Consider the following 23,832-nt stretch of genomic DNA (forward strand, 5'->3'; position numbering starts at 1 on the left):
CAAATAAAAAGATAAAATCAAAACAATAAGTATAAAGTCCACAATGAGTGGAGAACTGAGACAGAGGACAATTTTTTTTTAAGTCTTGTTTAGAACAAGAAGAGATAAACAAGGGGCCCACTGCTTAGGGAAGATGTTGTGATATCAAGAAATAACAGGGATAATACAGATCCTTTCAGTTTCTTCTTTGTTTACGTAATCTTCTCCAAAGAGCATGATGTTCAAACTAGGAAAGGTAGAACTCTGATAAAACAAAGCTAACATCTAAGGTAAGTGGCATGGAAAGTGGACAGTAATGGAATAGAGAGCTAGTTCAACAGAATTTGCTTTCTGATCCAAACAAATCATACTCCATGGTACTGAAAAAACTTTAAGATCTGACTGCTGATTATCTAAGCTATTTTGGCAAGGTGCCAGAAGACCAGAAATGAGAGAATGCATTCTCAATTTTCAAAAAAGGAGAAATGGAAATCCAGGAAAAAAATCCATAAGTAAAGTTGCCACATATCCACTGAAAAACTCTAGAATGGGTAAATAAGTTTTTGAACACAATAAAAAGAAAAGGCCACCATGTGCTCTTGATTAAGGCAGACTATATGACATTTGCTTTTTGATATGATTACTAAAATGGAAAATGGATGATACAGACATATATATATACTGATTCAAACAAGACAATCTGACAGAATCTTTTAATGATAGGCTGGCGAACAAAATGGGAAAATGTTGAACAGCAGAAGCTCAAAAATCTGTCAAATGCAACTAGGAGGATGCATAGCTGGCTGAACATCTGGTTGATTAATGTATCAACATCAACCGATTTAGAAGCAAGTCAGCTGTAAAATATCACATAGTTCCATTCTTTTCCACAATCTAGACAACTTCTATTAATTTAATAAAGCCACAGATCTGCTCTTCACATTTACAAGGGCCACAAAGCTGTGAGTGACCCAACTTACACAGCCAGACAGAATCCGGCTTCAGAAAGGTCAGAGTAGGCTGAAATGACGGTCCAAAACCCAAAATGAAAATCAACAGGGAGTCAAGGCCAGCATTTAGATTTTAAAACTCAAACATGTAAAGGAGTAAACTTTGTGGAAAATACCTGGGTAACAAAAGCTACTAAAAAAGTCTATGCACAATCTCAACCTGCATTAATAGATGCCTATGTTCAGACTGGAGTATTATAGCTGTCTATTTAATCAACTAAAAAAAATTTATTTTCCGGGGCTTCCCTGGTGGTACAGTGGTTAAGAATCCACCTGCCAGTGCAGGGGACACGGGTTCAAGCCCTGGTCCGGGAAGATCCCACATGCCACAGAGCAACTAAGCCTGTGCACCACAACCACTGAGCCTGTGCTCTAGAACCCGCGAGCCACAACTACTGAGCCCACATGCCACAACTACCGAAGCCCATGCGCCTAAAGCCTGTGCTCCGCAACAAGAGAAGCCACCGCAATGAGAAGCCCGCACACCACAATGAAGAGCAGCCCTGGGGCTTCCCTGGTGGCGCAGTGGTTAAGAATCCGCCTGCCAATGCAGGGGACAGGGGTTCGAGCCTTGGTCCAGGAAGATCCCACATGCCATGGAGCAACTAAGCCCGTGCGCCACAACTACTGAGCCTGCACTCTAGAGCCCGCAAGCCACAACTACTAAGCCCACATGCTACAACTACTGAAGCCCATGTGCCTAGAGCCCCTGTTCTGCAGCAAGAGAAGCCACTGCAATGAGAAGCCTGCTCACCGCAACGAAGAGTAGCCCCCACTCGCTGCAACTAGAGAAAGCCCGCATGCAGCAACGAAGACCCAATGTAGCCAAAAATAAATAAATAAATAAAATTTATTTAAAAAAAAAAAAGAGCAGCCCCCTCTCGCCGCAACTAGAGAAAGCCCACACACAGCATTGAAGACCCAACGCAGCCAAAAATAAATAAATTTATTTTTTAAAATTTTATTTTTCATATGAATCATTCCCAGATCTTCATCCTAGAAAGAGTTATGACAAGAATCTACAAATATCATTTAGTTAAAACTCTAGCTTTAGACCCAGTTATTCAAGTATATCTTAGCATTAGGAAACATTTTATTTGATGAGCCTAATTTACTGTTATATATTTCAAAATATCAATATACCCTTGAAAGAAGACTCCGATATTATTAAATCCAAATCCCTCTTTTAATAAAAGAGGAAACTAAGAAGAATTAAGTAACTTGCTCCAAATCACACAGTTGCTTAGCAAGGGCCAAAATCCCCAAATCAGTCCCTTTTTTCCACACCCTGTGGGTTTCCAGCCCTGTATGTCCTTTCTTAAAACTTGTACTATCCATAAAGAGTTAGAATGCATACACAAAAACATCCGTCAATACACACTTTATTTTGCTAAGGACAAATTATCTCAGCAAGAACAAATAACCACAGCACATTAGCCCATAAAATATTTTGACATGGTGTGATCACTTACTAATTTGATAACCAGTATTTGTTACAAAAAGGCACTCTAATATACAAATGACTTTTATTTTTAACCATTAAAGTGTGATTAATGATTAAAATATTATCCCATATTCCACTTAACATTAGAAAAATAGGGACTTCCCTGGTGGCGCAGTGGTTAAGAATCTGCCTGCCAGTGCAGGGGCCCTGGTCGGGGAAGATCCCAGATGCTGTGGAGCAACTAAGCCTGTGCGCCACAACTACTGAGCCTGCGCTCTAGAGCCCGCAAGCCACAACTACTGAGCCCCCGTGCCACTACTACTGAAACCCGTTCACCTAGAGCCCGTGCTCTGCAACAAGAGAAGCCCGTGCGCCCCAACTAGAGAAAGCCCACACGCAGCAATGAAGACCCAACACAGCCAAAAATAAATAAAGTTTTTTTTTAATTAGAAAAATAAAGTAAAAGTTATTTCATGGGTGGAAAAGTTTTAACGGACACACTGTTGTTTACTATGCTAACCCCTCCCCGATCATAAAACATGTCATTATGACAATTATTAAAAGATTTTTAGACCTTCAAACCTTAACAGCGGGCCAAAGGTTTTCTTCATGTAGGGTAGCATAAGCACCTGTGCTGAGGCCCTCTGGCTCCCTCCTCACTCCCCCCAAAAAAATGCCCCTTCAAGAGCCCTTTGGGTACAAAGGTTGTCTGGCAGGCAGACCAGCCGGATTCCCTGTGGCCTGTCCACCCTCTCTTTCCCCCTCTCCCCCACCCCCCATGCTGCTTCTCCCACCCTTGGTTCAAAGAAGACAAGTGGAGAATGATAACTGATAAAAGGGCAAGTTAGCAAGGCTGTGGCTTATGATCACTAGCATCTGCCAGGCCAGCTCCAGGAGGACCTACCCACCCCTAAATGAGACCTGGAAGCCTCTCCTTGCCCCAGGGCTCCTCTGGGACCCATTGTGAAAGGAAAAGGGAACTTCACGGCCAGGATACCCTCCTCCACAGTCTCGTCCCCAGCAGGCTCTTTGTTTCCAGCAGCTGCGGGGGTGCAGACGGCCTCGGAGAGAGGGGAGAGGTCACTCCCGTGCTCCCGTGGCTGCCAACCTCCAGGCCCTCCCGCAAAGCAGACAAACGCATGCACACGATCACTCCCTCGGAACCGCTTCCCTCTTTCCACACCACCTTAACCAGGCTCACACCTTGCTACACAGAGGCACTCCCTGAGACCTAACTGCCTCTTTCTGTTAGCTAAATCCTACACAGGATGATTCCCTAGCTAACCTCCCTCTGAATCGACACAAACGAGGTTCACCCCAGGACCCGCACCCTTCCTCTTCAGTGCATACCCCCGGCACATCCCTGAGCTCCTGGCTTCACCCAGCGCAACACACAAAAGCAGAGGGTCACTTCCCGGGCCCCAGGACCTTCCCTGCTCATATCCACAGACCCGGGGTCACTACAAGCTCCGAGCGCCCACCTCTCAACCCAAAAGACACACACACACACACACACACACACAATCACTCTACTTGGTCAATCTGCGTCCTCTGGGCCACCCGTTCCCTTTACCCACACGACCCCTCTGAGACCCGAGTGCCCGAAGAAGGACTCTCCCCAGCTCACATTCACTCCCCTGGCCCCTCACCGTCACACATACACACAGAAAATCCCTGCCTGGGGCCGCCCTCCCTCCCCTGAGCCTTCACAACACAAACACGCGCTCCCGCGTGTACACCCACGATCACACCGGGGGCCCCGGCCGCTGCCGGCCGGGCCTCACCTCCTCCCAACACTCCCGGCCGCCCGCGCCCAGCCACCCGGCACACACGGACTCACGCACAGCCCCTCCCCGGCCCCACGCCGGTCCCCAAGCCCGCACCGCGCGCTTGCGCCCTGCCCCGCGCCCTCGCTCACCCTCGGCCCAGCTCCCAGGACCCCCACGCTCGGGCCCGGCCCAGCCGGGTCGCGGGGACCTGCAGGGAGGCGGCAGCGGGAGCGGAGGGAGGGAGAGGCCGCAGGGGCGCGCTCCGGCCAGTCCTACCTGAGCAGTTGATGCTCTTGCCTTTGCCGCCGGGACAGTCCCCGCCGCCGCCGCCTCCGCCACCCGGGGGCTGGTTGGACGCGCGGCTCCCGGGCAGAGAGAAAGCGAAAAGCAGAAGCACCGACGTGTAACAGCAGAAGGCGAGCGGGGGCGCGGCCGGCAGCCGGAGCGGCGCCTCAGCGGCCGCGGCGCCCATGACTGGCGCCCCTGGACGGCGGGAAGCGCAGGGAAGCGCAGGCCCCGGGCATCCAGCCGCGCGCCGGGAGCCCCGCCGCTGCCTCGGCGCCAACTACCAGCCGACGGCCACGGGGGGCTGGCGGGCGCCGTGGAGGCTCCGAAAGCATTACCCTAACAGACGTTTTTGCCGCCCTTTGTGAGCATTTTTGAACCGTTTCTTTGGCCCAGCAAAAGGGCAGGTGGTCTATGATATAGCTATTTTCTAGGTGAAGAAACTGAGCCGCGGAGAAGTGAAGGTGACTTGTACAAGGTCACCTACGAGGAAACGGGCAGGACCCCAGAATTGGAACTCAAGTTCTGACTCCAGCTTTGTAGTTCTTAGAGATGGGGATAAATGGCTAAAGTACTCGGATCCTCATCCCTACCCTATTCCCACAAACGCCAAATGAATTTAAAATAGTTTTTAAAATTCTATACTGCCCTCTCCCCCTAATAATAGCTAATATTTAGATAGGATTTGCTACATACGAGACCTGGACAACAACGTACTTTACATGAATCCCCTCCAGTTCTTTTTTACAGCCTGCAAGGGAGTTTTCATTCTCATCCGCATTCTACAAAGGAGGAAGTTGAGACACAGAGAGGTAAAGTGATGACTCCCAATCCAGTGCTCTTCCTACCACATTGTGCAAAATGAGACCCAGCCACAGGCAGTAAGAGTATGGACTGAATTGTTTGAAATTCCTCTACTTTTTTCATTCTATTATGCTGCCTCTTACCTCAGAAGGAATTTTAAAATCTCATTGAAAAACTGATAAATTTGACTCATAAAATTTTTTAATGTGTGGAAAGCCACTACAAGCAAAGCCACATTAGGGATAATGTCTTCAATATAAATAGGAGACAATATGCTTAATATAAATCAGAAGGAAAAAGTTGATACAGTAGAAAAATGGGAAGCTAATGTCTTCTTCACATAAAATACAGACAATAAATATGAAAAGATACTTAAACCCACTACTAGTAAAAGGCAGATTAAACTTACAAAACTTTTTTTTCCTGTTGATGACTAACGAGTTAAAAGAAATGACAAAACCTAGCATTATTAATTTATATGTTTGAGGAGGGCAATTCGACTATGTATCAAAACCTTTAAAATGCTTATCCTTTAATCTAGCAATTACACATATTGGAATTTTGCCTAAAGAAATAACTGGACAAGTACACAAAATGTCTGTGTGGATATCCACCACAGCCTTTTTATAATAGTAAATGTACTCTAAATATCCATCTGTGGGAACTAAAGTATGGTACCTCTTTTTTTTTTTTTTTTAATTATTTCTTTCTTTATTTTTGGCTGCGTTGGGTTTTCGTTGCTACGCAAGGGCTACTCTTCATTGCGGTGCACGGGCTTCTCATTGCGGTGGCTTCTCTTGTTGCAGAGCGTGGGCTCTATGCGTGCGGGCTCAATAGCTGTGGCTTGTGGGCTCCAGAGCGCAGGCTCAGTAGTTGTGGCGCACAGGCTTAGTTGCTCCGCAGCATGTGGGATCTTCCCGGACCAGGGATCGAACTCATGTCCCCTGCACTGGCAGGTGGATTCTTAACCACTGCGCCACCAGGTAAGTCCCAGTATGGTACCTCTTTGCACAATGGAGTATTATGCAGTTTTAACAGTGATGATTGGTTAGTGTTTACTGACATGGAAAAAAGTGATACTAATGAGTATGTATAAGAAAATTCTATTTTTCTGAAATAGGCATGTGTGTGTACACATCCATAGGAAAAAAGTTCAGAAGAATACACAGCAATATATTAGCAGTGGTTATCTCTGAAAGGTGGGCTTATGAATAAAAGATTCCTGTTCTTGGGGCTTCCCTGGTGGTGCAGTGGTTGAGAATCTGCCTGCCAATGCAGGGGACACGGGTTCAAGCCCTGGTTTGGGAAGATCTCACATGCCACGGAGCAACTAGGCCCGTGAGCCACAATTACTGAGCCTGCGCGTCTGGAGCCTGTGCTCCGCAACAAGAGAGGCTGCAGTAGTGAGAGGCCCACGCACAGCGATTTAGAGTGGCCCCCACTTGCCGCAACTAGAGAAGCCCTCGCAGAGAAATGAAGACCCAACACAGCCAAAAATAAATAAATAAAATTTAAAAACAAACAAAAAAAACTATAAGAAAAAGATTCCTGTTCTTTATACTTTTCTATATTGTTCGAATTTTTGTCAATGAAAATTTTTATTGTTATAACTTTAAAAAGCTATTTTCTTTTAAATTATACTTTTATCATTCTTTTTATATAAATTCACATTTGTAACATTTTATTAAGATTGCCTCAAACCTCTAAACTGGGCAGTGGCATGGCAATTATTCAGCTAAACTTCAACTGGCTTCTGCATCAGGTGTGATCTCAGGTTCCTAATTGCTAAGCCACAGCTGAAGGCTCCTCTCAGACCACTCCTTCAGCAGCTTCTCCCCTAAACTTGACCTCACCAGTGATTTTTTTTCCTGCCATGTGTTTTGACTCACCCAGCCCCAGTCTTCTGCTTTTAATTTTCATTTGACTGCTAACCATAGCCCAGGCAGAAATACTAAAAGGAGACAATCCTTAAATAAAAAACAAAACTCCTATGGCCATAAATCACAGCTAATTTACTTCTGCATCTTTCTCCAAATCAGCTAAGAAAAATTCAACACAGATTTCTCAAAAGTTTTCAAACTGAAAAGGATTGTACTTCAGAAACAGGAGTTCTCTGACTTCAATCATCCAGTCTCAGAGACGAAAAGAGATCTTAAGAGGTACAAACTACCATGTATAAAATAAATAAGCTACAAGGATATATTGTATAGCACAGGGAGTATAGCCAACATTTTATAACAACTTTAAATGGAGTATAATCTATAAAAATTTTGAATCCATATGTGGTACACCTGAAACTCATATTGTAAATCAACTATAACTCAATAAAATTCTTTTTTTATTGCTTTTTTATTTGAATTTTATTTTATTTTTTTATAAGCAGGTTCTTAGTTATCTGTTTTATACATATTAGTGTATATATGTCAATCCCAACCTCTCAAATTAAAAAAATCTTAGTGGTCGTTTAATAGAACCCCCATCACATGCTTTAATATTGGTGACCCCAAAATGTCAGATAACAAAAGAGTGGGGGACTCACTACGTAAAAACCACCCAGAGAATTTTAAAAGAATATAGATTTCTGAATACCACTCCAGACATTCTGGGGGAAGCTCAAGTATCCCTTATTTATTTTAAAGTTCTCTAAGTAATTCACATACACTGCCAGTTTGGAACCCCCTGGGCTAACCTTATTAGTCAGTTATTGCTCCATAACAAACAACCACAAAATGTCAGCAATGTATTATAGTAAACACTCATTTCTCATAGGGCTGGGGGTTGACTATAGGCTTGGCTGGATGGCTCTGCTCTAAACTACAGGTTCAGCTTGTCTTGGCTCCTGTGTACAGGTTGAGTTCTGATCTTCTCCAGGAGTATTCACTTTGGGGTCCCAGCTGAAAGGGCAGAAGCTACCTGGGGGAACCTCTTTTTATGGAGGTGGTAGTGGTACAAGGGGCATGCCCAATTGTGCAAGCACTTTTCACACCCCTGTTTGTACATGTCTGCTAACATCCCACTGGCTAAAGCAAGTCTCATAGCTGAGCCCAAAGACAAAGGGGTAGAGAAGTCTATTCTTTTTATGGAGGTAAGAAGGAGTGACTATGTAATGAATATTTTTTAACAATAATCTATCAGAGATCCCATACTTGAACACCATTAGTTATGCTCTATCAGAATGTTTTCAGTTCCAAGTAATAGAAAACAAACACTATCCAAATTAACTTAAACTAAAAGAGATTTATTGGCTCAGGTTTAAAAAAAAAAAAAAGCCAGAGGTAGTGCCCTCTCCTGTGAGTTGGTTTTTGGCCCCAGTAAAGTTTCATTCATGGAAAACATTGCATTCCTTCAGGAAATCTTTGTCAGCATCAGCTGCATGCTAGGCATCACAATAGCCTCTGGGAGAAAGAGATAGTCCTTCCTAGCTGGGGGAGGGGGAGGGCGTACATCTAAAAATTAATCATTACAACTCAGTGTGATAAACACTAAACAGACATAGAGTGGGGGCGGAGAGGAGGAGTAAGGGGCAAATCCTACTTCACACTCCCAACCCAGCCAAAATTCTGGCCTTGCTGGATCTCCTGCTGGAGGGTCTAGCTGCATAATGAAGCCCTGATAAGCAGTAGTGAGAACTCTGGGACTGACAAATTGGCCCTGGTAGGAGAGGATCACAGTACTTGAGTTCAGTCCAGAAACACTGGAATGATTTATGGTGCAGCCCCAGTGCAAGCCTGGGACTGACCTCTGACCCAACTCAAGAAATTGGACCCCACTTCCTAGAGAAGGGCGCGGTCTTTTTAAAAAATGAAAAAAGTTCCCTAGTGGCCTAGTGGTTAGGATTTTGGGCTTTTACTGCCGTGGCCTGGGTTCAGTCCCTGGTGGGGGAACTGATATCCCACAAGCCTCAAAAACAACAGTAACAACCAAAAAAAAAAAATGGAAAGAGTGGATAAAGTCATTCATTCATTCAGCAAATTTATACCGAAAGTCTACTTCTAGTCCCTGAAAATACAGTGATGGGTACAACAGATCTGGTCCCTGTCCTTATGAAGTTTACTGTCAAATATTAATCAAACAGTTATACGAATAAAAGGAAAATTACGGGGCTTCCCTGGTGGCACAGTGGTTGAGAGTCTGCCTGCCGATGCAGGGGACACGGGTTCGTGCCCCGGTCCGGAAGGATCCCACATGCCGCGGAGCGGCTGGGCCCGTGAGCCATGGCCGCTGAGCCTGCGCTTCCAGAGCCTGTGCTCCGCAACAGGAGAGGCCACAACAGTGAGAGGCCCGCATACCGCAAAAACAAAGTAAAATTGCAACAATGTTGACAGAGGCTTTGAAAGGGAAGGTCAAAATCTGAAAGAGTGATACTTGTGCTAAGATCAGGAGGATGAGTAGGAGTTAACTAGGTGAAGAAGGATTGTTCCAGGCAGAGGGAACATCAGAGCAAAGGGCCTGTGAACAAGAGGGTCTGAATGCTGGCCAGCATAGTGGGGACAGAGAACAAGATCAACCGGCTTTAAACTTCATTCAACAAATATTTACTGAGCACCTACTATGGCCTATGCACTGTTCTAGATGCTGAGAAACAACACTGAACAAAACAAAGTCTCTGCTTCTCACAGAACTTATAGTCTAGTCGGAGAGATCCCATAATAATATTGGTGGAAGAGAATAATTGTTGGGTTGAGCCATGACAATAGTAACTATAATTCACTGAAGACCTGCTACATCCCAGGTACTGCCAGGCACTTCCTATTTGTTGTCACTGATTTTCTCACCTACCCTGCTGGTAGGTATTAGTTGCATTTTATAGATGAGGAAACCGAGGCTCATGAGGTTAAGTAACCTACCTAAACAGCAAAGCTAGGAAGTTGGAGTCACCTGGCCCCATCTGACTCCAAAGCCCCACCACATCACAAGCATGAGCAGGTGGAGAGGCATCATCACCTGATACAAGATGGAGCAAAGATTGGCACCACTAATAGTACACCCACCAAGGGGTGTGCACAAGTCATCCTGAGCCCCCTGCCAGCGCGTCAGGAGACTTTTGTTGGGGCTTCTTGTGATTACATGCAGGGATTATTGTGATTAATTTGCTTGTAATTACAACTCCAGTTGAAGGCACCATTCTTGTTACCCACATGGCCTTAATGGTCCTCAATTCTGTAGATGGGCAGAAGCCAAGGAGGCCAGGGTTACAGACATCTGAACAAAAAAGTGCTGTAGGAATTCAAAGAGTAGCCTTACTCTGCCTGAGGAGAAGAGACTTCAGCACTATAATTCTGTCAGTATGAAAGGCTTCTCACCCAAACAGTCCCTGTGAGTGGGTAGAGAGACTGAAGAGGTATCTCTGGGTTTTGCCAGCAGGTCTTCTTGTCATTCAATTGTTCAGTATTGCGCTGAATACAGAATGAAGATTTTCTCCATCTTTCAGCAAATGGAAATTTTCAGCTGCAATTCAAAAATTTCTCCAAGGGTTTAACTCATAAAGGATTGTACCAAAGAAACAGCTTCTCTGACAAAGACAATCACACATAAATTGTAGTAAGAGGTATAGCATAGTAATTAAGAGTGTAAGCTCTGGAACCAAAGCATCTGGTTTTGCATCTTGACTCTGCCACTTGCTAGTTTAATGACCTTGGATAAGTTACTTCAATTCTCTGGACCTCAGTTTCATAATCTGTAACATGGAAACAGAATTTTTACTTACTTCATAGGGTTGTTGTAAGGATAAAATGGGTTTGCACAGGTAAAGTGCTTTGAACAATGCTTAGTACATTGTAAGTATTCAATAAGTAATTGGCTAGAGGTAGTAGTGGCATGATAAGCAAATAAATGTAAGCTGTTATGAGTGGCAATAGCCATTAACTGCATTTATATACTAGGCTAAGAGCGCCACTTGTATTATCTAATGTAATGCACCCAGAAACCTAATGGGGAGGGTGCTATGATAATATTATCCTCATTCTGTAGATGAGAAAACTGAGGTTTGGAGCATTTAATTATTTGTCCAAGGTTACACAGCTAGTGGGCAGTAGGACTGGGACTCAAATCGAGGTCTGTCTGACTCCAAAGCCTATGGTCATCTTAAGAGTTAAAGTCAGCAGTCAAAGGAGCTCATCTGACCTGGCTGGCTACTAGAGAGACCTGCAGGAGGGCAGCCTGGTGCCTGGCAGGGGCAGCCAAGCTACTGGAGGGGCAAGCTGTGACAGTTAGCCAGGTAGGTCAAAGGGAAGGGACACGAGGTTACAGGCAAGAGCCTGGGAACTTGAGAATGGCATCCATTGGGCTAAGAATCATGAAGGAGAGATAAAGCAAGGAGTTAAGTACACGGAGGAATTAGAGTGAGTCAAATGGAGCTAAATAATTCTATTTTACCACTGTGTATGTTTAAGTATGTCAGCTTGACTCTGTATGTACACATATGTACTGAGCATATGTCATTTGCCTATGTGTATATATATATGTAATGAGTATATCAGCTTGCCTCTGTACATATGCATAAGTGCCAAGCATATGTCCTTTTACTCTCTGTGTGCATATGTAGGGAATGAGTATATATAAGGTTGCCTCTGGGAGAGTGTGTATGTCTGCATATTTGAGTGTGACAGCTGGACCCTGTATTTGTACATGTAGCACATTTAAATGTGTGTATCCATGCACACATTACTGTATACAGCAACTCATCAGTACATGTACATGTGAACTTGAATTGAGTCGGTGGTTTTCTAACTCTTCTCCCTTGGCAAACAGTTGAAAATCATTCCCTACAGTCTGATGGCCTTGGGACTCAGCATCAGGGTCAACATAGTTAGACCTGGCACTTAATCTGGGTTCTTAATTAAGGGAGTTGTAAAGGTGAAACAGCAAGACCACATTCTAAAGCTGTTTCTCTCAAAGCAGAACAATAGTGATGAGACTTTGGGCAGCTCTGATAGTGGTGACTTCAACAACAATGGGAGCAGGGGTCAGGGCAGGGCATGGAAAGCAGTGACAGTAGCCGCATTCATCCAACAATATGTAGAGATTGCCCATTATGTGCCAGGCAACCGTGTTAGGCAGTGAGGATGCAGATGTGAATCAGATAGACACAGTCCCTGTCCTATTGTCTAACAGGAAGTCAGACTTTAAACAATCAATTACAGTTATGAAGGGTTTTGCAAAGGAGGTGTAAAAGCACCAGGCAGGGACCCCTAACTCCTAGGGGTTGGGTACTAGTATCAAGGAAAGCTTCCCCTAAGACGTGATATTAAGCCAAACCTGGGAGACTGCTGAAGAGTTAGAGTGGGGTAGAGAGGGAACAGTATTCTATGAGGAAAGTTCAACATGTAAGAATGATAAAGAATAAGGCAAGTTTAAGAAACAGAGAAGGGCTTCCCTGGTGGCGCAGTGGTTGAGAGTCCGCCTGCCGATGCAGGCGACGCGGGGTTCGTGCCGCGGTCCGGGAAGATCCCACATGCCGCGGAGCGGCTGGGCCCGTGAGCCATGGCCGCTGAGCCTGTGCGTCCGGAGCCTGTGCTCCGCAACGGGAGAGGCCACAACAGTGAGAGGCCCGCGTGCCGCCAAAAAAAAAAAAAGAGAGAGAAAAGGCAGCTGTGGTTGAAACCTAGAGAGTGAGGAGTCAGATGACACAAAGGATGAAGTTAGAAACCAAACCACACCGGGCCTTTTAAGCCAGAATAAGGATTCAGATTTGATCCAAAGATTATGAATGGGGAATAAGCTGCTCAGATTTATGTTTTTAGAAGATTACTTGGTTATGGAACACTGTAAGTCAACTATACTTCAATTAAAAAAAAAAGATTACTTGGTTATATGCATGACCTGTAAGGTATGTTAATTGTATCTCAATGACACTGTTGAAAAATAGCTTGGGCTGTAGTGTGCAGAATGGATTGGAAAGCCAAAATGTACCCAAGAAAACCATGGGAGAGCTATTAGTGGTCTGGGTAAGTGATGATGGTGGCTTGAACTAAGGAAGATGGGGATAAGTAAATGAATTAGACAGGTTAAAGAAGTAAAATCAACAGAATTTGATGACGAACTAGATGTGGGAGCTGAGGGAGAGAATGTATCAAGCCATGGTTATTCCTAGGTTCAAGGGTGTTTACTAAAATAGCCACCTCTGGAGAAAAAGCCAGTTTGGAGAGAGGATGAGAAGCTCAGTTGTAGGCACACTGAGTTTGAGGGGCCACTGAGGCATCTGTAACAAGACATCCAGTAGCAGTTGGATGTATAAGTCTGGTGCTCATAAGAGATTTACAATGGACATGTAAGTGTGGGATTCTTCAGAGAAAAAGTTAATTGAAGTCATAGAAGTGGGTGTGACAACTTAAAAGTATATGAGATACAGTTGGCCCTCAAACAACATGGATTTGAACTGCAAGGGTCCACTCAATTTTTTCAATAAATAGGTACTACAGTACTACACCCTATGAGGTTGGTTGACTCCTCCAACGCAGAGCTGTGGATTCAGAGGGCCAACCGTAAAGTTATACTCAGATTTTCAACTGTGAGGAGGGTTGGTCCCCCTAACCCCGTGTTGTTCAAAGGTCAACTGTACTATAAAATTAGAAGAGGGTCTAGCCTGAATCCCTGAGGAATTCCAATGGAGGGAAATGTGAAAGAACTGCCAGAAAATTAGGAGGAAAACCAGGGAAAGAACAGGGTCACAGAGACCAAGGAAGAAAAATGTTTCAAGAAGGAGGACATGGCTAACTGGTCAAATGCTGCTAAAAGGTCAAGCAAGACGAGTACTGAATAGTGTCCAATGGATAGAGTCACTTGAAGTCATCGGTGATCTTAGCAAGAGCCATGTGGTAAAGTGGTAGAGGCAGGATCCAGATTGGAGCCTCCTGAGACATGAGTAGGAAGTAGGAAGTGGAGACAGAACGTTTGGACAGCTTGGCTGTGAAGAGAAGAAGAGAAACAAAGCTAGAGGTGACTGGGTGGAGGAGGGACTTTTTGAGATGAGACTGTAAAATATTTAAACAATGATGGAAAAGATCCTGGGATGGGGGAATTGACTATACAACACAGGAAAAAGGATAATCAGATGCGTAAGATTCTTGAGAAGACAAGGAGGCGTGGAATTCAAAGCATGGATGGAGGGACTGACTTTTGAGGGAAGACACTTTCTTCTTTGAAACAAGAGGGAAGAGTGGAGGCTGATATGGGGGTAGGGTTGGGGGTTGTAGGTATGGTATTGAGACACTGAGGAACATCCTGGATCTTGGCTTCAGGGTCTCTTTCTCCAAAGAGCAAGGAGGGCAGCGTGGAGTGGGGATAGTGGGTGGGGGAGTGGCTGCATCGAAAGGTAGCTGAAGGCAGCTTTGGCCCCCTGTAATCTCCATCAACTCCCTCTTAGCCTTTCCACCCTAATCTTCATTACCATCTTTGCTGTGAGCAGTTGCAGTCTCTCAATCTTATGTAAAAAGTTACTTTCTCTTTAAACTGACTCCTGACATGCAATATATACAACAGATACCACTTCAGATCAAGTACACTGACCCCTCCCTTTCAATTGGATTACTGCCCCAAGTCCCTACCACACAGCAATTTGAGGTCAGATTTGAGAAGGAAGAGAAAATTGTGAAGTGGTCATTGATGATAAAGGAAGAGAAAGCACATGATTTTCCCCAGTAGCGCTCAGGAGAGATAGACAGCACCAGAGGCAGACACGAGAGGGACCCTGGAGTAGGCGTGCTTAGAAGGAAATCGGGAGCCTTTCCTCTCAGGTGGGCATTTATTAGCACTGGAAAAAGAAAACAACACCTCTTACTACTCACCTCTGGCTCGGGAGTTCTAAGGAAGATGGCCTCTTATGAGAGTTGGAGCAAAGTGGACCCTATGCTTTCTGAGTAGCCAGGCGTGACTTGAGGTGACCTAAATTCAGATTTTCTCCAATCTGGCATACCTTCTTTCTGTATAAATGCTGGCAAATGGCCAAGATTGGTTTAATCACCATTGAAATCCCCATGAAATAATTGATTTGAGTAATGATCATTGATGGATGCTAAAACCATGGGGTGAAATGTGGCTGGGGACAGGATATTCAGAGAGACTTAAACTATCACCCCACATATAACTAATTAACTATGAGTGAAAGGAAGTAACTTTATAATGGAGAGATCTAGCAGATGCTGCCTTCTCCAGGTGATCAAATTTAGCCTCACCAATGGTGGGGCAGCTTTCGACCATGTGGCTCCTGAAACTATGTAAACAGAGGTACCTGAAGTTATCTATAAGATGGTCTTGCCAAAGAAGTTTAACCTGAACCTAATCACGAGGAAGTAATCAAATAAATCCAGAATGTGGGGTACATTGATGAGGCCTGGACTTTAAAAGAAATTTAATGTCATGAAAAACAACAAAGGAGGGAGATTTCTTCTAGATTAAATTAGACTAAAGACACAAAACAACCAAACGCAATAAACCTTGATTGGATCTGAGAAAATAAACAGCAATAAAAGACATTCTTAAGACAACTGGATAAATTTGAATGTAGACTACATATAGAAGATATTACTGAGTTAATATTAATTTTCTCCAGTGTGATAATGGAGAAACGTGGGATAATGGGATTGTGGATGTAGGAAAATGTTCTTATTCTTAGTATATGCACGCTGAAGAATTTAGGGGTGAAGTGTCAAAGTCTGCAACTTTCAAGTGGTTCAAAGAGAGGGAAAAGCAAACTGTTAACAATTGGTGAATCTAGGTGAGGGGTAAAAAAAGGATTTTTTAAAAATTCCATGCAATCTATTTCATTACTTCAAACATTTTTTTTTGCCATGACCTTGGATAGCTTCATGCTTCTAAGCATAAACTGTGCTTCTTAATATGCTAAATTAGATTGAAATCTTTAAAAGCATCATAGAAAGAAAATTGCTCTGCAAAGCTTTTTAGACATAAAAGAACTTCTCATTTGTGTAGGACTATAAGTGAAGATATGGTAAAGTGGGAGAGAGAGCCATGAAATAATAAAAAGAAAACTTTCTGGGAGTTGAAGACCTTTGGGTCTAGCACTTAACCACCGGAGGTGTCCGTTTCCTCATCAGCAAAGTGGGGCTAATTGTATCGCCTTCATTATCCTGCTGTACAGGCACAGGAGAAACAGGATATAAAAAGACTTTATAAACTGGAAATGGGAATGGAAACAAAGTGATTTTTGTTATCATACTATGGTGATGTCCTATTAGCAGTGGTTCTTCAACTTTATTACACCTAACAAGCAACAGGGAAGCTTGTTAGAAGTTTAGATTCCCAGTCTTGCCCTCAGAGATTCTGATTTCAGTAGGTCGGGGCAGGGGCGCAGAACTTGCTTTGGGAAAGCGCCCCAGATTCTCTGATGCAAGGGATCTGAAACACTTAGAGAGCTGCCCTGGAAGTTCCTGTGATCTAAAATCCTTGCTACTCAATGTTTGGCCCATGGATCATCAATATCACTGGTACCTGGAAGCTTGTTAGGAATGTAAAATTTGGCCCTAGCCCAGACTTACTGAATCAGAATCTGCATTTTTAACAAGATGCCCAGGTGATTCTTATCCACGTTAACGTTTGAGAAGCACTAGATGGCAAGACTGATGGGTGACCTCTCTTTTTTGCCTTGGTCACTGATTCTCAGCTTGCTGTCAGACAGAATTGGGTACCACCTTTGCCGTTGCTGATACCTTTAACCTCACTTAGCTCTTCTCTCTGCTTCTCTCTGCTAGGACTGTTCTCATCAGTCCTAGCAGATGTTGATAATCATAACCAGCCATAAGCAGACTAATCAAAGCATACTAACTCGGGATCTAAATCTAGTTAAGCTAGGTATGTGATTTTTTTCTTACTGTGGTGAAATACCACAAAATTTACCCTTCTAACTGTTTTTAAGTGTAAAGTTCAGTGACATTAAGTTTATCCACATTGTTGTACAACCATCTCCAAAACTTTGGGTATGTGATTTTGAATAAGACACTTAACCTCTCCAAGCTTCATTCCATTATCTTTAAAATATGGATAATATGACCTACTCCTACAGAGTATTTTAAGAATAAAATGAAATAATATATGAATGTTCTTAGCACCCATAGAAAATATTCAATAAATGCTAACTTCCTTCCATTTGAAGTAGGTTTTCAGGCAGCCCTGGATGTTTACAACAGATACCATCTACTGAAATCAACTGATAAAGTTTTAAAAACAAATACAAAAATCTACATATTCTGGGCACATTATTGCCTTAGAGTAGGGCAATCTGTAATATAGAAGTATTCTATAATCTATAAAAATGGGCAATTTAAAAGAGCTAAAGTAAATAGCAGCCAGTTACAACTTGTTGGGAAAATTACATTTTGGGAAGCAACAACCTTTCTGTGCCCATTATATAGAAACTCTTGTGTTGCCTATATTTAGATTGTTTTAGAAACAGTTTAAGTACAATCATTATGCTAATATCCATAACTTTCACAAACAGCACTTTCAACCTTGGGACTGATCCACTTGGATGCATGATTAGAATTCCATTTATGTACACATTATCTTTTAAGGAGAATGCTACATAGAAAACTTGTGTGTTACATGCAGTAAATTGAAAAGATTAGTTTAACTTCAGAATTAGACTAATTAGAACAGGGGGAGGGAATCTAGACATCCTCTCCTCCAACACCCTTAATTTACAAACAAGGAAATTATATTAATCCAGAGAGTGATGAGTTACCAGCAAAGCTGGGACCAGAGCCCAGGTTACAGGAGTGCGTCCTGGTGTCACTTGACCTTTAAGGATGGGTGACACTTCAGCAGCACAGGTGATGGGAAGGGGTTGTGGAGATGCTGAGAGCACTTCAGTTAGAGGGATCAACAGAAGTAATTTCACAGAGCCTGGTTCTGAAACCAAGATGATAAGTGAGTTCAGGGATTGTCACAGAGTGGGGCGGCTGGAGGAAGAGATTAAGGTGAAGTTTTGTTATGGGAGAAGAGCATCTTGGACTGTCCTGTAACACAGAATATCAGAAGAAAGGTTTAGGGATTTGGGGGGGGGTGATTTTATAGTTTATGTAGCCCTTTCATATGTATATTCTCATGTAATCGTTATAGCAGTCTTGGAAAGTATTTTACAGATGATGATCTAATATTCAGGAGGCCACATTCTTTGCAAAGCAAAGATGTGAACTCAGGCTCTGAATAGAAACACTGTGCATTCTGATTCTTAAAAGCATGAGCTCCAGAGCCAGGCCACTTGGGTTCAAATATCCCTGGCCCATTTAGAAGCCATATGACCTTAAGAGAAAAAAATAGTGGCTAAAACTTACAGTGTTTGTGTACCAGGCTCTGTTCTAAATACATATAACTAAATACATATTGCCCATTTAATCCGACATCCCTATGACATATATTCTATTATTATCACTATTTTAAAGCCTCCCCCTCCAAAAAAAGAAAGAGAGGAAGGAACAGGGATGCAGTTCCCCCCTAGATTCTCTGTTCCTCAATTAATAATATAATCTCAACTCCTTGGCATTCCACTCATTGCCTCCCCACTTGTGACACTGTGGTAAATGAGATTATTGTTCAAATTTTTCACACCCTCCCCTCACCTTCTTAAGAGGAGTCTACTTCCCTCCCCTTGACCTTTGGCTCAGCCACGTGACTTGCCTTGGCCAAGAAGATATTAGCAGATATGACACTGAAACTTGAAATGTGCTTCCACAGGTGGGCTTGCCCTCTTGTACTTCAGCCGTCACCATGAGAAGGGGTTCCCCTGGGCAGTTCCTGCCCCTGCAGCCTTGGGCTCAGTGTGACCACGTGAGAGCAGATGGGCCCCAGCAGCCTCCCAGATTTCCCAAAGGCTGAGTGACTAGAGTGACCACCTTCCATTCCTGCAGAAAGTGTAACACCAGCCCATCCAAAAACTCTTTGAGACTCAAGGATAAAAATCTAGAACCACATGCACCTCACCAGCAGAGCACCAGTGTGAGTTTCCTTCTTGGTTACTCTGGAAGCTAAACCAGATGATGAGACAAAAAGGAACCGGGGGCTTCCCTGGTGGCGCAGTGGTTGAGAGTCCACCTGCCGATGCAGGGGACATGGGTTCGTGCCCCGGTCTGGGAAGATCCCACATGCCGCGGAGCGGCTGGGCCCGTGAGCCATGGCCGCTGAGCCTGCGCGTCGGGAGCCTGTGCTCCGCAACAGGAGAGGCCACAACAGTGAGAGGCCCGTGTACCGCAAAAAAAAAGGAACCGGAACCTTAACTTCTGCTACTATTTACAGTAGTTCCACTGTAACAGGTGTCCTTTTCATTAAAAATAACCGATTTCTTAAATAACAGGGTTTGGAATTTTTTTCCCCCAACAAACCCACCAAAGAGAAAATTCAGACCAGAACCTAATTAAATCTCTTAGCAGTTATCAGGAGTTAAGAAAGGGAGCCCAAGTTTATGCCTAGAGAACCCCCTACTCTGATGAACACACATGGTGAGTCTTTTCCCCCCACACTAGAGGTGCTGTGAGAATATTTTGCAAGTGGAACTGGAGCTGCGATCCCCTCACTCAGAAGTAGCAGGATCCCCATTCTGTCCACTCTAATCAGTGTCAACAGGGAAAAAACCTTCACGCACAATCTGGGCATCTGGATAATGTAGAAATGGAAGTTTTCCACCTAATGTTGACAAACTGCACTGTTAGGTCAATAATCGGCTTGCAAACCCTATTATACTGGGTAATAAAGGTTCAGTAGATATGTTCTTTAAAAATCTTACATAAATCACTCTTCTATAATCAAATCTCATTCTAAATGAACCAAAGGGCTGTTTAAGGAAATACTATGTTGAAAGCTTTCACACACACCAAGAAATCACTGTTGTATCTGTTATGGAAGTTTTCTGTACTGGGTGTTCCTAAACCATGGTATCCATGGGGTACTTCCCCTACAGAGCAGCATCTCTACGGGGGGGCATCCATATCACAATGACAACAATAATATTAAAATGCTTTACATCACTCTTTATTTCAAAAGTGCTTTACTAACATAGACTAATCTTTACAACATTCAAGGGAGGTAGATAAGTATTACACCACTTTCACAGATGGAAAAACTGAGGCAGAGATTAGTAAGTTGTATTGAAGGGCATAATATACGGCACAATTAGAAAAGAATTTGTTGCAGACATGAATCACTGGTGACCTTTTCCGTGACTTCTGAGTCCCACCAACACAAAAGTAGCGGATGCAGCAAGGAAGCAGATGGTCGATATTTTGTCTAGTCCAAGGCTACACTTCACCTTATTGATACCACATGTTGAATATGCTGGTTTTGGGCAAGTATCTCCCTTACACACATTCTCACATGACTCCAACTGTAAAAGGGGGGACAGTGAAAACTGCTGTGGGTGCAGAAGGAGGGGTTGGAGAAACAGGACTGGGAAGGCAGAAGACAGAAAAGGGCAAGGAAGAACAAAAGGACCAGCTGGGAAGCAGCCCAACAGAAATGAAAGCCACAGCAGAAAAGAAGTGTCATTCCATTTGAATAGCTCAGACATCCAGAGATACTATTAAAAGGGTAATTCTTAGCAATGACATTACAGAGCCACTCTTCTTGGCTTTGCCAAATATAATTATCAGGTCCTTCTGACATTCCCAGGGGGCAGAACCATTCCTTTCCCCTGGTCCAGACCAAGTGTTGATGTAATTGACCTGACACTGCAGAAGCTGTTGACAACTCAAATGCACTGCCCCACCATACCTCTCTTCTGTTCTCTTTCTTCTTAAAAAAAAAAAAAAAAAGCCAATGCATTTTAAGATTCTCCCTGAAAAGTTCCTAAAATATTTGCTAATTTTTAATGCATTAATAAGGTAGGATTCCATGTTTGATTTTTGGAAACAGACTGTAATAGGGATACATGGGAATTAACATCCCCTCTCAGCCAGTGTACCTTTACACAACATGGGACACTTAAAAAATACGCTGAAATTTGTGGATGCCAGCTAGAAAAGAATTGAAGCTCAAGATAAAGAAATCCAGTTGAGGGACTTTCCTGGTGGTCCAGTAGGTAAGATTCCACACTCCCAATGCAGGGGCCTGGGTTCGATCCCTCGTCGGGGAACTAGATCCCACATGCATGCCGCAACTAAGAAGCCCGCGTGCCAAAAGTAAAAAAAATAAAAATAAAAAATAAGATCCTGCATGTTGCAATTTGCAATTAAGACCTGGCACAGCGCAGCCAAAATAAATTAAATAAATAAATATTTAAAAAAATAAAAAAAGAAATCCCGTTGACCCTTGAACAACATGGATTTCAACTGTGCTGGTCCACTTATACTCAGATTTTTTTTTTCAGTAAATGGGTACTACAGCACACCGTCTGCAGTTGATTGAATCCCCAGATGCAGAACTGCAGATACAGAGGGCTGAATGTAAAGTTATAAGCGGATTTTCCACAGCTGGGGGTGGTGGGCACCCCTAGCCCCCTGGTTGTTAAGCATCAACTATAGTCTTTCCTGCTCTTTCAAGTGTGAAGCCATTATATATAAGAGATGGTGACTGATGCACCACCAGCTGCACTGGAGGTACTGATGGCAGAGGGAGCACCAAATTGAGTCGGGGGACAAGGACCCAGCAGGGAGGGGTTAAAACGTCAGATGAACAGGTGCAAAAGGCAGCACAGGAGGCTGAAGAGGCAGAAGCCAGAGCAAAGAGGTGACAGCCAAAGAGGAGACGGGAGGAGGTGCTGGTGTTTGAGGCTGAGTGGGTGGGAACAACTGCACTAGTTCATGTCTAGGCCTCTCCTAGGACACGTCAGCCAGAAATGCACCCGTTCTTTATTTCAATCAGCATCATTCTTTCCGGCATCTAGCTTTAAAACTTTACCCATCCCCTCCAACAAAAGCAATGTGCTGCCAAGCCTGACTGATTCCACTTCGGCAACGCCCTTCATGTTGGTCTCCCTCGTTTTTTACTAGGTGCTCCTATCATCTCATCCTAACCAAACCCCCCTACCTCATCTCCTGAACTCCAGTCTTCTCTAAACTCAATTCCATCTTCTAATCTTCCTCCTGGAGCACAGTTTTGATCATGTTACTGCCTAATTTGGATATTTTCCCATGTCCTCCCAATTATGTGTCTCACCATCTTGAACCTTCAACAGGACCTTGCATCTAGTGAAGTTCCTCTCCTTTCTGAATCTGCACCTACCAAAATACCAACTCTAAAGATTTAGCTCAAATGCCACCTCCTCCAGGCTTTCCTTCAAGCTTCTTCACTCTCTGCTGAGCTTCAAATCCTTTAGAAGACGTGCCTGATCAAGTACATGATAGCTGTATACAAGTCTTATGTCCCCTACTGGGCTGTGTCCATTATTTGGCAGGTCAGGGGATGGTGAACTGTGTCTTAGTATTTATCGGTCAATTCTCTACAGCATCTACCAAGAAATGATTATTGCATTTCCACCTCAGGCAAGGAACTACTCAAAAGTGGAATGAATTGGGATGTACCTGTTCATGAGTGGAGGAATTACAAGTATCCTATAGATGTGATCTGGCTCTCGGGGTAAAGCAAATCCACGATATAGCTTTGAGGGATGGGGTGGGGGAAGGCAGGTGGGCCTATTTGTTTTTGAGTCGAGAGACCTAGGACTGAGGTTCTGCTTTGCTGTTCACTAGGTTTCAGCCTGGTGCAGGCTGTTCTTCTCTGAGCATCATTTCCTCACTTCTGCAGGACTTCACAGAACTAAGGACCAAATGAGACACATTTGTGAACTCTACACCAGTGGTTCTCAATCCCAATTGGGCATCATCACTCCCTGTAAAGCTTCCAAAAAATATAGAAGACCAGGCCTCAACCCAGGTAAACTGAATGAGAATCCCCTGGGAGTGGGACCCAGTGGGACTAATTTTTTATAAAATACTGTTTCCAATGCATACTCAAGGTTGAAAACTGTTATAAACTCGTAAATACCGTTAACAGTAGAACAAGGTGCTTTAGCCTGCTGGTTTAATTATCCTTTATTTGTTCAGTTAGGAATTAGTTCGATGCTTTTATAGTTCCATTATGTGTGTGAGCATTTTTTGTGTTGTTCTACATTGTTATTTGTGTGATTAGGTGGTAAATTCTGAGAGAGGAATAATATCCGGCACAATGCTGTACACAAAAGTGTACCTAACCTAATGGGTTTTTTTTTTTTTTTTTTTTAAGAACAGGTAAAAGGTTCACAGGTCCTCTAAAACCTTGCTACACAGAATTGTGGTGACCAGACAAGCAGAACTGGCATAACCTGGGAGCTTGTGAGAAATGCACAATCTCAGGGCCCCCCCACCAGAATCTGCATATTAAGGAGATTTCCAGATGGCTCAAGAGGTGAAGCAAAGGCAAACTTTTCTCAGTCCACATCATCTGTGTTGAGGACCTGCCACTCTCTGCCCTAATGTCTCCCATAAATCGGTTACGCGTGGGACTTTTTCCAGATGCTGCTTCTCTAAAGGGTCCATTTGGTAAAAACTAAATTAAGAACGCAAATCCTTACAAAAGTATCCTTCCTTTAAAAGAGGACTAGTCTTCACAGGGTTCCTTC

At 43.6% G+C, this 23,832-nt stretch overlaps 1 protein-coding gene across 2 annotated transcripts in view; it reads right to left on the bottom strand.

Moving 5' to 3' along the window:
* TMEFF1 (transmembrane protein with EGF like and two follistatin like domains 1) overlaps positions 1-23,832 on the bottom strand; it is a 135,521-nt gene that overhangs the window by 87,099 nt on the left and 24,590 nt on the right. The window contains exon 1 of one of the 2 annotated variants that reach the window (XM_024734459.1): positions 4,479-4,809. The exons of the other annotated variant lie outside the window; for it this stretch is intronic. Coding sequence (XP_024590227.1) covers positions 4,479-4,674 — 196 coding nt within the window. The 5' untranslated portion in view covers positions 4,675-4,809. Of the gene's footprint in view, positions 1-4,478; positions 4,810-23,832 lie in introns of those variants that run through there. 2 annotated transcript variants of the gene reach the window in all.

The sequence above is a fragment of the Neophocaena asiaeorientalis genome, unplaced genomic scaffold (assembly GCF_003031525.2).
Source record: "Neophocaena asiaeorientalis asiaeorientalis breed wild unplaced genomic scaffold, Neophocaena_asiaeorientalis_V1.1 scaffold192, whole genome shotgun sequence".
NCBI classification, from domain to species: Eukaryota; Metazoa; Chordata; class Mammalia; order Artiodactyla; family Phocoenidae; genus Neophocaena; species Neophocaena asiaeorientalis.